Below are 12925 nucleotides of genomic sequence, written 5' to 3'. Positions count from 1 at the left end.
CTTTTCAAAGTTGTAGTGAAAATCCTTGTAAAAATCTTTGGGAAAAAACAACTTTGAGAGGAGTGAATGCTGGTGAAATTAATCTCTCCCGATAGTATTCAACTTAAGACTTAACCCACCCACCCCTCTCCCCCTGCCCCTGTTACCCTCCCTCAGGTGGTATTCTCATTGCAAGGCCTTCCCTGTTTTCGGGCCGTTACTAAATAGAAGCGACATGAGCAGTGTCGTCTATGATTTGCTCATCAAATCTTCTCACAGTCTATCTCTAAATCTCACTATCTCTCCCGATAGTATTCAACTTAAGACTTAACCCACCCAGCCCTCTCCCCCCGCCCCCAACCCGCGCGATATCTCCTGCTTCACCTCTACTGCTAGATGGAGGAAACTCGAGGACCAGCAAGTCAACAGGGAGGGAGAAGATTTGATGAGCAAATCATAGACGACACTGCTCATGTTGCTTCTATTTAGTAACGGCCCGAAAACAGGGAAGACCTTGCAATGAGAATACCACCTGAGGGAGGGTAACAGGGGACCTTTTGACACGAGAAAGCGTGACATTGCTCTCTCCCAAATAGCGCAAACAAAATGGCTGGTGGAGAGTATCTTGTTTGCTTCTCGGAGAAATGTGAAAAGGAAGACATAAAACAGCACATCATTGATTGCTTAACCCTTGCTAAGTTTAGCGTATCACGAGAAGAATTTGAAGGAAAAACGTTGCTAACCGTCGGTGCTCCTTTCGAAATTCTAGCTCAAAAGGTGAGGCTTCATTTATTAACTACCAGCTCCCCGGGATTCAAACAATTTGCTTGCGGATAGGCTTAAATTCCTTCCTTGTTTTGTTTTGCTAAATAATTTGAAACAATAATTATTAATCATAAACGATATTTTAGGCGGACGAAGTTGGTTTGGAGAAAACCACGACGACTGAACACAAAGTAAGTTCTGGTTGCGCATAAACTAATTAAATATTTATGACTAATAAATATGCACGCCACGTCCACTATTAAAGGATTTTTGTTTCCACTGTATTGGTTTATACATGCATAACTTGTAGTTACCAGATCAGGTACCATAAATCCTCTATTTAGACCTCGGGGTCAAGAGTGTAAGTACTAATTACATTTCACTGGTACTGTAAGTGAACTTTTGCACTGCAGGTACCATTTGGTATGAGGGACCGTTCATTTTTTATAAGGTAGGGGGGGCTGGTGGGATTTGGGGGGGGGGGCATGCGAAAAAAAATGGCTTTCGAGGGGGGGGCCATCCCAAAACAATAAGGGAAAAAGGGGGGGTCGTGTGAAATATTTTAGTAAAACTTTAAAATGGCACAATGTTTGAATATCAAAAAAATTGCTATAGAATAAACATAGAAGGTAGGATACAAATTTATTACAAACTTTCCTTCTGCTTTAAAAAAACGTTTGGCGACAAAAAGCATTTGTAGCTACTGAAAAGAAGTATTTAACACTGTTATTTTCGAATGCAACTTTCACTGGCACTCATCTTCATCTTCGCTGTCGTCGAGTTCTTCGTAACCGCTTGTGCTGCTGTGGGAGTCTCTTCCACCAATGCTGCAAGAAGCAGCAATGCTTTCCGTCAGAGTGTACTCTTCAGGGTACATGAAGGTGTAAACATAATCTTTGACTTCCTGCTCAAGGTTTGTGGTGATTCTGCTTCTTGCAGCATTGGTGAAATAATTCCCTTCCAAGAGCTGTGCAATGTATGGCCCATCTCTTCTAAATAACGACGTGGCAACATCCTCAACTTTAATACACTCTTCCGGGACGGCCGTTCTAGGAGGGTACACAAGGCATTGTGGAAAATCATTTCCTAGCGGGTTTCCAAAAACTCGTTGGACGTTGTTTTCAGTCTGCTTCCTCTTTCTTTCATTTGACTTTCTGCGGTTTTCTTTTTTCCTTCTCCTTTTGTTGATATGCCGTTTGAGTATGTCCTTGAATATGCTGTTATAATTGCTCTTCTTATTTTCTAGTGCTTCCATGTTCTGCGTGACCTTCGTCAACTTAGCTTCCATACATTTGATCTGTTTTACATTAAAACTGTGGGCAAATTCTTCGCCCTGCTTTAAAGCAAGCCCATTGGACTGAAAGAGTGTGGAATCGTGTTCCTTTACATCTTTCAATATGACATTCAACTTTTCCACCATTGCTCTGTGCTCTTTGATGGAGAAGTTCAGTTTTCTTCCATCACTGGGCTTCAACTGGTACCCTGGCATGGAAAACTCACTCGCCCTTTCTGAACAGCCATCCGCACTTAGAAAGATTGTTTCTTTTGCTTGTAAGATGTCAAACTGCCTGGATCGTTCAGCTGTAAACCTTTTCTTAAACGACTCGTCGCTTTCGCCATTATTGCGCATTTTGGAATGAGCCTCTTTCATTATGCTCATGTAGTAATGCGCTCTTTTCCCGATTGGAAAAGCCCTTCATGGGTATGTTGTGGTTTAAATCTAGTTTTGGCTAAAATTTTCAAACCAATTGGATTTTCATTTCTCTTTGTTCTGAATTATGACAATGAACTTGAGACGTTGAAAATTAAGAAATTTTAAACCATAGATAAATTTAAACCACAACAAGTATGCTAAAATTTATAAAAAGTAATCCACTATTTGCAAGATTTGAGAACACTCATAGCTTTTTGTTTTACCTGCACAGGGCAACATTTATACATGCCTATCACTAGAGTTAGAGGTAAAAACCTTCCAAATCAATACATCTGTAAATTAAATGTAACAATGTGTTTCATACAACACATCAACAGATTTCCAGTTTTTTCACAACACTTTGTACTTGGTTCAGTATCACAATGCAGGAGCAAGGAAAGACTCTGTTCCAGGCCACTGTTACTTCCGTAAGATTGAGAAGTTTATGAATGAGCACTATGAGGGGGAGAACTACAGGGAGTTTCTAAAGTTGTCCTGTCAAGAAAAGGAAGGAGAAATTTGTTCTTTTTGTTCTGAATGGACTGGACCACCCATAGAAAGATACCCTAAACCAGTTCCTGACCATTCCTGCCTACCGGAATACCACTACCTCTCCTACCAGAAGACCCCAAAAGAAGGGCGTGATCCAGATGACTGGCAGCCAAGGGTCCAAGCGAAGGAAGAGCATGGAAGTGGCAGGCTGGTTTTATCTGACCCAAAGAGCGTTGCTCTATTTGCAGATAAGTTTACTGTCAAATCAAAGTTTGTGGTGGATTATCTTCAGCATCTTGAAGTGCTGGAATTTAAAAGGGAAAAGAGAGCAGAAGAAAAGGCAAAGTTAAGTAGGGACGCAAAAGATAAATCATATGAGGATTATCCTTGGACTGAGTTGTGCGAAGATCTAACCAAGCTTAAAAAGCCACGTGTTCCAGAACTAAACAAGTACTTGAACCACCACGGGCTGAAGCAGCATTTGAAAAGCATCAAGAGTGAGAAAGTAAAGGCAAATGTAAGACATTCATGCTTGCAGCAGAAGAGTCCTCTCAGAGCTGGCCAACCAACACTGAGAAATGCCGGACATTGACACAAAATGACAACAGGGCAAGTGCTGACAGCAGTGAAACGGATGAAAGTGACAATGATGAGTATGACAGTGATGCCATTGACTCTGGGGGAGAAGATGACTCAAGTGACGTCATTCTTGTATACATCGATTCAGATGAGGAAGATGCCAATGAGAGGCCAAATGCCACACGCTCAGGGCGAGCCATAACTAGGAGATCCGAAATTGACTTCTCTTTCTTTTGATTTGTTTTTTAAACAACAGCTCTCTGTAGTATAGGGATTGTAAATGTTGTCTTCATAGTGAGCACAATAACGTGAAGTAGGGGGATAAAAGAGAAATATTAAAAAAGTTGAAATCTAAATATTGTTTTTCAATTTCTTTTTTTTGGGGGGGGGGGCCATCCCAAAAAATGACCGCTATAAGGGGGGGCCATGTGAAAAAATTGGTAAGCTGAGGGGGGGTCATGCGATTTTTAAATGGTGCTTCCCAAATCCCACCAGCCCCCCCTCCCTCATAAAAAATGAACGGTCCCTTAACTGCTTTGGTAAAAGGAGAGGGGTGGGGCAATAAAACAGAGGAGAGATTCAAAAAATGCCTTGCTCTGAAAAGGGGAGGCTTACTTGAGAAGGGGGCTTACAGAGGCTTATGGTGTGTTTATGCCAATGTCACTCAATCACTACAGTTTTCATACTTTTTATTTTAGCCAAAAACCATCTCCATAGATTAATTTATAATGCCAAATTTCATAAAGAATCCATCACAGACACATGAAAAAATGGGACCCTGAACTTGCCAATTTTTTTACAAATAAATGTCTGCCAGGAGGCAACATTTGCACACTGACAATGACAGATGTATGGTCAAAACATGTCCGAAAGTTAAAAAGGAGTTTTGTTTTTTAAGGATTTCAAAAATATTGCTGTTGTCTCAACCAGAAGGGATTTAAAGGTGTCACATTGACATGGCACTCATGAGAAGAACAAGAGTCTAGCTGGTTTCTCGTCTCACCCTAACCCCTTCTTGTTCATACTGCCCTTTTGCATTCACATTTGCAGTTTAATACTTGTCAGACCATGAGAGAAGACAAGGCTGCTGCCAACTCTCTCTATTGAGCTAAGTCATGACCATCAATTCGTTTTGATAGCCAACATGGGGTCCATTTCTTTCCATGTTGGTGAAGACACTTTAACAATATCTCAACCAATCCTAATTGAGGTCTTGTCTAATTTTTCCAGTTTTAGGGATATTGGATGGTTAATTAATACACGCAGGTTTTATACAATATAATTAATTACCATTCCAGCCACTTTTTATGTGCTTTGTCTGCCTGAAGAGGTACAATTTTATGGAAATTGTGACATCACATTTATTGTTTTCTTAGATCCGAGAATTTGTCATTGGTAGACTTGATGAATATGTTGGAAGTGAAGATGAAGCCACATTTTTTACATCAGCTGAAAGGGCTCATTTACTTGAGATTTGCCTGGAATCTGTACAGTATAATAAAGTAAGTGCATGCTGTATATTTTGGCCACAAAATAAAAATGTATTTGCAGAAGTTTTCTTTCATGTCAATTCTGTGTAGGTGTGGCTTTAACTTTATAACCTTTACAGGTCTATGGGAGGGGCTCAGAGGCATCCCTCCCCCTTTTTGTTAAAAACAGTTAAGCCAAAGGACTAGAAAAACTTTCCCCTCCCCCTCTCCTTCCCCCGTTCTTAAGTAAAAGACAACCCATATTAACTCTAAAGCCTGCCCCCCCTCCCCCCCCCCACCCCCACCCCTTCCTTTTGAAGCAAGGAGAACCCATTTTCATGTTTGGCATTAACAAAAGTACTGTCTTGTTTCTTTGTGACTAGGAGCATTTAATGTCCTTTGGTGTTAAATTCAGAGGAGACGGCTCATTCATCACAGACTGTATGCATTCTAAGCCACCTATCCTAGAGTCAGCTTTTCCTCTTCATCAAGCCCAGGAACAAGAGAAAATATGGAAAAGAATGAAGCAAAATGTGATTGTTTGTCCATTGCAGGAGATCAGGGATTACTATGGTAAATAAAATAGTGCTAGTTTATTAAAAAAGATCATTTTGTTATCTTCAATTGAAAATAAGCCTAAAAACAACCTTGAACTCTCCATGCAACTTCTAGGGACAGATAGGTTGCCATAAAAAACAGAAAACTGTTGAGTATGGTTGCCATTGTTGAGATAACTGTTATTAGTGACAGCTATGGTAGCTGCAACATGAACTTCAAACTTTTATGACAGTGTCACCTGACTGTTTGATTGTTTTTTCCTTAGGAGAAGGTGTTGCATTTTATTTTGGCTGGATGACATGTTTTACCTGGACATTAGTACCAATAGCATTTGTAGGAATCCTGCTGTACTTTTTCAAGCCTCGAGGTGTCACTGTTGACGACAACCCTCTGTTACCTTTGTATGAGGTTCTAATGGCTTTCTGGGCAATCAGCTTTCTTACTGTAAGTGTGATCCCACATTGGGGACTAGATATTATTGCCAGTAGCCAGTATCTGGCTTGTGTACAGTAAGTTTGTAAGTGTAAGGCCCTCTTCATTGTGTATAAAGATGCATCAAGTTTGTGGCAGGAGACCATGGTATCTGTAGCTTGTGGTGACTACAAGTATTGTTACTTTCCCAAGATGTAAGTCCACAGCAGGTAGCCCTAAGCACTTTGTAAGGTTGCGTGGAGGGAGCGCAGCCAAATGGCTAGGGTGGTGCGCTTATAATCCAGAGTTCCCAAGTTCCCTACCAGCTACATGTTTTTGTGTTCAGTAGTCCCAAATTCAACTCCTCCACACTTTGTAAATGGCCAACTGACTAGTCTCCACCAGTTTAGGAAGTTTTATAAGTTTCTGTCCTATTTACAACTTATGCTTGATTATTTAGTGTCCCAATTTGCTCATTAGAGCAAAGTACCATGACACTTATATTAAATATAATTAAATAAATAGATTTTTTTTTTTGCCCTGGCTAAATGTGTGAAAGTATCCTTTTTGTCAGTACTAATGCTAGAAGTCTGACAGGCACTGTATGACCCTAACAGGGAGCTTTAACCTGAGAATGCTCCTCTCAAAGTCCAGGGTGGTCCCATCCCTCTTGCTGTTAGTAAATGTTATTTATTGTTTACCATAGGTATGGAAAAGAAAAGAATCAGAATACTCATTCTTGTGGCGAACACACAGTCTGGAAAACTCAGAACTGCTGCGTCCTGAGTTCTCTGGTGAAATACGTCCTAGCCTTATCACTGGAAAACCAGAGAAGTATTTTCCCAGATGGAAAAGATGGCTGCGTTATGGCTTAAGTTTTTTGTTAACTTTGCCTGTGCTCATGTTGGCTGTTGGTGCAATGCTGTGTTCACTCAACTTCAATGGTTACATCAAAGATAAAGACAGCCCTGTCTATATTGCAGCTTTTGCTTACTTTGCAGAACCGGTAATTTAAATTTTATGATGGACTTACTTGCATTCATCCTCAGCTGAAAATGGATACAAAAACTGAATATTAATTAGATAATAAGCACTTAATGACTGGCCCCTCAGGAAACAGTGAGTTTTGATTCCCTGAGACCTAAATGTTCCCCAAGGTGAAGCCGAGGGGAACATTGAGGGTGAAGGGGAAACAAAACTCACTATTTCCTGAGAGGCCAGTCATTAAGTGTTTTGTTATACCTCCTGACTCAAAAATAGGAAAGACTATGAAAAAGTGATTTGCTTGACGCCTGCAGGGGCTGTGGTTATTGTACGAGCGGCAGTCAAACCGAGCTGCCCTACTGAAACGACATAATAACAGTCTTTTTCTTTGCAGCTAAGAAAAATAAAGAGAACGCTTAAGTTGCTTTGCCTTCTTCTAGTGCTTAACTTGAGAATTCTGGGTTTGATTTGACGAGGAACAGCATATTTTGTTGTAAATGAAACAACTATATTCCTACCTGGCGAGTGGCGACAGCAATTGAAGAGCAAGTTGCCGAACACGGGCAACCCATTTTTGGCACTAAATTAAAAGCTGGAAGACACAAACTGTTCAAATTTTCCCCTTTGGTAATCTGATATGTTTTTGTGGAATAATGAATGCCTTCTCTAGTGAGAAATGTTGCCCGCCGACTGGCACACAAATTTGCCGTTGTTATAAGGTGCACTACCTGATCACGTGCGAGTTGAAGGGTCAAGTTGTTGTTTCCCCAGGGAGTTAGTGAGTTTTGTTAGCCCTTGGGAGTTAGTGAGTTTTGACCCATGGCATGTGACACGTTCTCCTCCGATCGGAAAATGTATTTGAGTTGCGAGGTATAACAATTTCATTTATCAGTTAATATTGGGTTTAGAAACAACAGGATAAATTAAATTAGTCAACAAAAATTTGTACAGAGCAAAAACTGGGCCACCGCAGCATTGCCATTTATAACAGTTTCCCCAGGTATTATATGTATGCTGTATATTAATGCCATTTTGCAATCTCCACTGATTTAATCATAATATTATTATTTCAGGTTTTTCAATCTATTCTTTTTTTTGGTCATTTCTACAGGGCCACATTTTTGCAGCTGACAACCAGTACTATGGGTATCTAATTCCTACTATTGGTCATTCAGTGGTCATCAATATATTGAACAAATTGTACCGTTCTGTGGCAAACTTTTGTACTGACGTGGAAAATCATAGGTAAAAATTTTGCCAAACCTTTTTATCAAAATAAATAAAAAGTGTAAATCAAATTGTTTATCATAATAAAGTGGGAATCAAACTGTTAATTAAAATTATTTGACATTTACTGTTAACCCCAGACATGGCTTACCTAGAAACAATTACTAGAGACCAAGACTTAGTGTACTAATTACTAATTACCCCAGAAATCAGTTAAAGTGGCACTTTTTCAAACACGCTTGGTGCAAAACCTCAAGGAATCAACTTAGCTATTGTGAACTGTGTTTTTCCACATTTTCTAATTTACACATTCAGTTTATTGTTATTATTATTTTGTTTACATTGATAAATATTTAAAAGATGCAAAATGTCTGGGATCAATATCAGTACCTGTAGGAGTGTAATAATTGTAGTCACTTCATGCTGCAGTAACCAAAGAAAATCACTGGCACCAAGAAGGCATCTAGCTCCTCTAATCCCTAGCATTAAAACACACTTCAATCTTTTCAGTATTTAACTCAAGATTGACATTTTTTGACAGGACAGAGAGGGACTGGGACAACTCGCTTATCATAAAACGCGTGTTTTTCGAGATCTTTGACTGCTTTTTACCGCTGTTCTACATTGCGTTTTATCAGCTTAATGTTGTCGCCCTGCGAAGAGAACTGGTTGGCCTGTTTTGGGGTATGTATATGTTAGTGTTTTGAGGGAGATGTTCATTATGTGCCAAGTTAGTGTCTACAACTATTTTTCTGTTATCAACGCTAAATGGAAGAAAACAAAATTCATTTTTCCTGTTTCAATGAATCAGATTCAGATTCAAATCTCAGTTCTTAAAAAAGTTTGAAAAATGAATGATAAACTACTGAAGATTTAATCTGTGGTCATCTTCCATCAGTGGCTATTGTGAAAGAGAAAAATAATATATATAGTAAAATCAGATTTTGCTAACAGGCAAGTCTCATTTTCCCCTTGTCTCTGGTCAAAGGATGCAGACATGTACACGTCAGACACGTATATGAATGCAAGAAACATAGGTATTGCTAATTTAATTCAATTTGTTTTTGACTCAAGGTGATGAGATACGCCGCCTCATAACAGAATCACTTCTTCCATATTTGACGGAAAAAGGCCATGTGTGGAAAGTAAAGAGAGAGTATGCTAAGAGTAAAAAAGATGCAGATGAAAAAGGTTTCATTCCTTCTCAGGTAAGGAATGTTAATCTGTTATTCCATACTGTAAAAACTTGCCAAAGTAGAAGTAGCGTAAAAGTACTAGCAAAAATATTAAAGAAATTAATAACTGTTATCAGGTTTTAAGTCTGATTTTGTACACCATACCATGGCAGGCTCAACAGGATATTGTTTTAGAGGAATATGAACAGTTTGATGACTATTTGGAAATGGTTGTGCAGTTTGGGGTGAGTGTTTATTTCACTAAATGTCACATTAAAAAGGATAGCATTAGGATAGCATTCATAAGTAACAAAGTTTCACATTGTATACAGATTTGCTTTGAATTGATTCTCTAATTTAGAATACCACAGTATCCTGCATCCATTTCAAACGAATACTCGACTAAGATTTAAACAATTACCTCCTGTGCAATGTGGTAGTCACCCTTGTGGTAGTTTATTATTACCTTTATAACACCATCACTATTTAAAAAACACTACAGTAACTGTCATCTGCAAACTAAGAAACAAACTGTTCTGCAACTTCTGGTGTGGTTGAGAAACAGGCAAACATCCAAATAGCTCATTGACTGCAATTGCATAACATTATTTTGATATGCATCATAAAAACATTTTCAATCCAATGAAGATTATGGTTGAATGATTGTAGTGCTCACAACTTTGAGGTTTCAGACTATTTTGAAACAAAGAATTGAAACTTGTCTTTAACAAATAAAGAAGCCTGAGGGGTGTATTACACTGTGATAAAACACTGCGGGCATTTGAGAACATGAGGGAAATGTAGAGAACATGAGGGAAATGTAGAAAACACGAGCCACGGACAAGTGTTTTCTACATTCCCTCGTGTTCGCAAATGCCCGGAGTGTTTTATCACAGTGTAATACATGGTTTAGACTTCTTCATTTGCTTTTATTATGATATAGATTTTACACACGCAAAAAAATGAAACACGCTTTTTCTATGTTTTATACTCTGATAAAACATGGGTTTTCGACCAGTCAGAGCACACGCAGGGTCCTATCTATATTACAATGGTTAATATAAGTCAATTGTTCTGTGGTTTTGGACAATGTTGACTACATTGTAAATAGCAATTATTACATTATTTTCTTTGGCCTCATAACATGTATGATAGATCTTTCTGACCAAAATGGACTGCTCTAATTTCATGCTTGTTTATTCTCTTCGTTATCAGTATGTGACCCTGTTTGCATCTGCTTTTCCACTTGCTGCGGCTGTGAGCATTGTGTTCTTGTTCATTGAGGGAAGGGCTGACTTATTTAAACTACTTTATGTGTATCAGCGTCCAAGAGTTAGGAGGTATGTCTTTTAAGTGACTGCTAAAATTCCATCAAAGTTAACATTTAATCAATCTACATAGTGTTCGTTGTTTATGCATACAAAACGTATGGATCTTTCAGGGGGGGGGGGGCGGGCAAGAAAAATCATAGAAATTCTAGATTGTGAGGGGAAGTACTGTGAAGCCCCATGGAACAGAAAATCTAGGGGGTGGGTGGTGAAACTGGATAAGTGGGGCTTATGGATTTTTCCTTGAAAAACATTTCCATTCTTGGAGAAAACTCATCTCTGGAGAAACCTTATCTGGGCAGTTTTTCTATTGGTGACTGCTTCAAAACTCCTAGCCCATGTGCTGATACTCTTTGAAAGAGTTAACTTTTCATGACAAGTAAAGTACTGTTGCCAGGAGGACAATCATGCTCTTAGAGACTTCCTTTAGTATAGTTTTTACTTAAATGAATCCCTTGGTTTCTCAAAACTTTCTTCTTAATTTCATTTCCTGTTGGTAATTTTTCTATTGCTACTCTACTTGAAAAGAAAAACCCACTTTTGATCTTCAAAATGTTAATGGCGTTACTAATATTTTGGGTTTTCTCACAGGATGTCCAATATTGGTGCATGGTACAATGTTCTGTATACCATGATGGTTCTCTCTATGCTCACAAACAGCTTAATTGTTGGATTCTCTTCTGAACAACTTGCTGTATGGTGTCCTTGGATGTATGAGACTATTGACAATGATCAGTTCATTATTTCTGGATATGGAAGGTATCATAAATTATAACATTTTAGTCTGTCCATAGACGTTAATTTTTTGCTACAAATTATTTCTTTCAAGTGCAGCAGGGAGCACAAAGCACGCAAGAGAGCAGCTGGGCTTTGTTTTTCAAAAGCTAGTTAAGCAATTAATACAGGAGTAAGGTGATTGAGATTAAATTTTTTCTTTTATCAAAGTTTTTTTGATAATAACATTGGATTTTGAGATTAGTAGACATCAAAGCGGGAGTACAACAAATTATAAAGGAAAATGTTCTCTGCAAAGTCTCCGCTGAAAAGTTATATGACTTTAATCACTCCAATTCTTGACTAGCTTAGCATGTTTTGGACAACCAGGCCATACTAGATTTTTTTATCAGAAGATTAAAATTTAATATGTTATGATTGGTTTTATTAATGAATAGTACTGTAGGAATGTTGTTTTCAAGGCTGGTTCAGCAATTATTGCTGGCTGACCAAAATCCATGTGTTGAATTTGTACTAGACAAAACACCAGTAATCTAAAACAAATTCAAAACAAGTTTTAATTATTTCCTTTCTACATAAATGTGGCAGCACGAAATGTTTCACAACTTCAGTGTTGCTTGTAGACTTTAGTATTCTGTATTCAGAATTCAAAGAAATCTACCATGAAATTTTAAACTTCATGATGTCTTTCCTTAATGCTCTCATCAATTTTTTTGGACTTTGTGTCATTTTTGTAGGTATGTTGTAGCCATTGTGTTTTGTATCGAGCATTTCCTTATCCTGTGTGCTGTATTTGCAAGATGCCTGGTGTGTGAAAAACCTAAATGGGTGCGCATTGCAGTGGCTAAAGAGAACTACGAGAGAGTGCAAGAAGCAAAAGAGGAGAAAGAGAAAACCAAGTAGCCAACATCATCAAAGAACTTTTGTGGATAGCCGTTCTTTTTGTTCCTGAAAGAGGTGAAGAATCGGCTAGAATTGCACTCTACAAAGAAGATCACTTTCCAGACACTTGAAAAGATCTCCAATTAGAATTCTGCCTATGAAATTACTGCTTAGAGTTGAGACCTTGAACGCATTTATTTTTTCTCAGTAATTTGGTGCTTCTCTGACTTCTATCATTGTGTGCTTTTGTGTTTCACTTTGCACTAATGAAGCCTTGCATTTACTAGGGTAATCTGTAGGAGCAGCTGCATAAACTTTGAGTGAAAACCAGCAAAATCAATCTATCAATTTAAATATTTGGCTACATACTGTTAAATAATATTATTATGGAATAACTTATTGCTGCACACTTTGTCATAAAAATGAATTATTTATAGCTGGTAATTAAATTATTATTGGACAGAGAGACTGAAAAGAATAGTTTATACTTCATATTGCACTTAATTACTTGCAAAGATATGTAAAGCAAAATATATTACAGCTGTGGTGTTAAATTGAGTGTGTAGTGAGACTAGTTTGGAATAAATTATGTGGTGTTGTAGAATAATGTTGTTGTCATTTTTTTCTCAATAACCTTATTTTGCTTTC

At 38.2% G+C, this 12925-nt stretch overlaps 1 protein-coding gene across 1 annotated transcript; it reads left to right on the top strand.

Moving 5' to 3' along the window:
• The first annotated feature begins 364 nt into the window (after positions 1-364).
• Positions 365-12884, top strand: LOC110045762 (anoctamin-10-like). Its single transcript, XM_020751393.2, has 13 exons — positions 365-756; positions 891-935; positions 4885-5010; positions 5361-5550; positions 5801-5979; positions 6653-6952; positions 8042-8175; positions 8699-8841; positions 9232-9365; positions 9506-9577; positions 10548-10672; positions 11252-11419; positions 12133-12884. Exons 1-13 carry the CDS (start codon positions 586-588, stop codon positions 12296-12298), a joined length of 1953 nt encoding a protein of 650 aa, XP_020607052.2. The 5' UTR covers positions 365-585; the 3' UTR covers positions 12299-12884.
• The last annotated feature ends 41 nt before the right edge of the window (positions 12885-12925 follow it).

The sequence above is a fragment of the Orbicella faveolata genome, unplaced genomic scaffold (assembly GCF_042242905.1).
Source record: "Orbicella faveolata isolate gen_17 unplaced genomic scaffold, um_ofav_v1 contig_24, whole genome shotgun sequence".
NCBI classification, from domain to species: Eukaryota; Metazoa; Cnidaria; class Anthozoa; order Scleractinia; family Merulinidae; genus Orbicella; species Orbicella faveolata.
This window is presented reverse-complemented; position numbering and strand designations above follow the sequence as displayed.

Coding starts and splice junctions, on each gene's coding strand:
- LOC110045762 (XM_020751393.2), top strand. CDS start 586: ATGGCTGGTGGAGAGTATCTTGTTTGCTTCTCGGAGAAATGTGAAAAG. Junction 936..4,884: donor CCACGACGACTGAACACAAA/GTAAGTTCTGGT, acceptor TTGTTTTCTTAG/ATCCGAGAATTTGTCATTGG. Junction 8,176..8,698: donor ACTGACGTGGAAAATCATAG/GTAAAAATTTTG, acceptor ATTTTTTGACAG/GACAGAGAGGGACTGGGACA.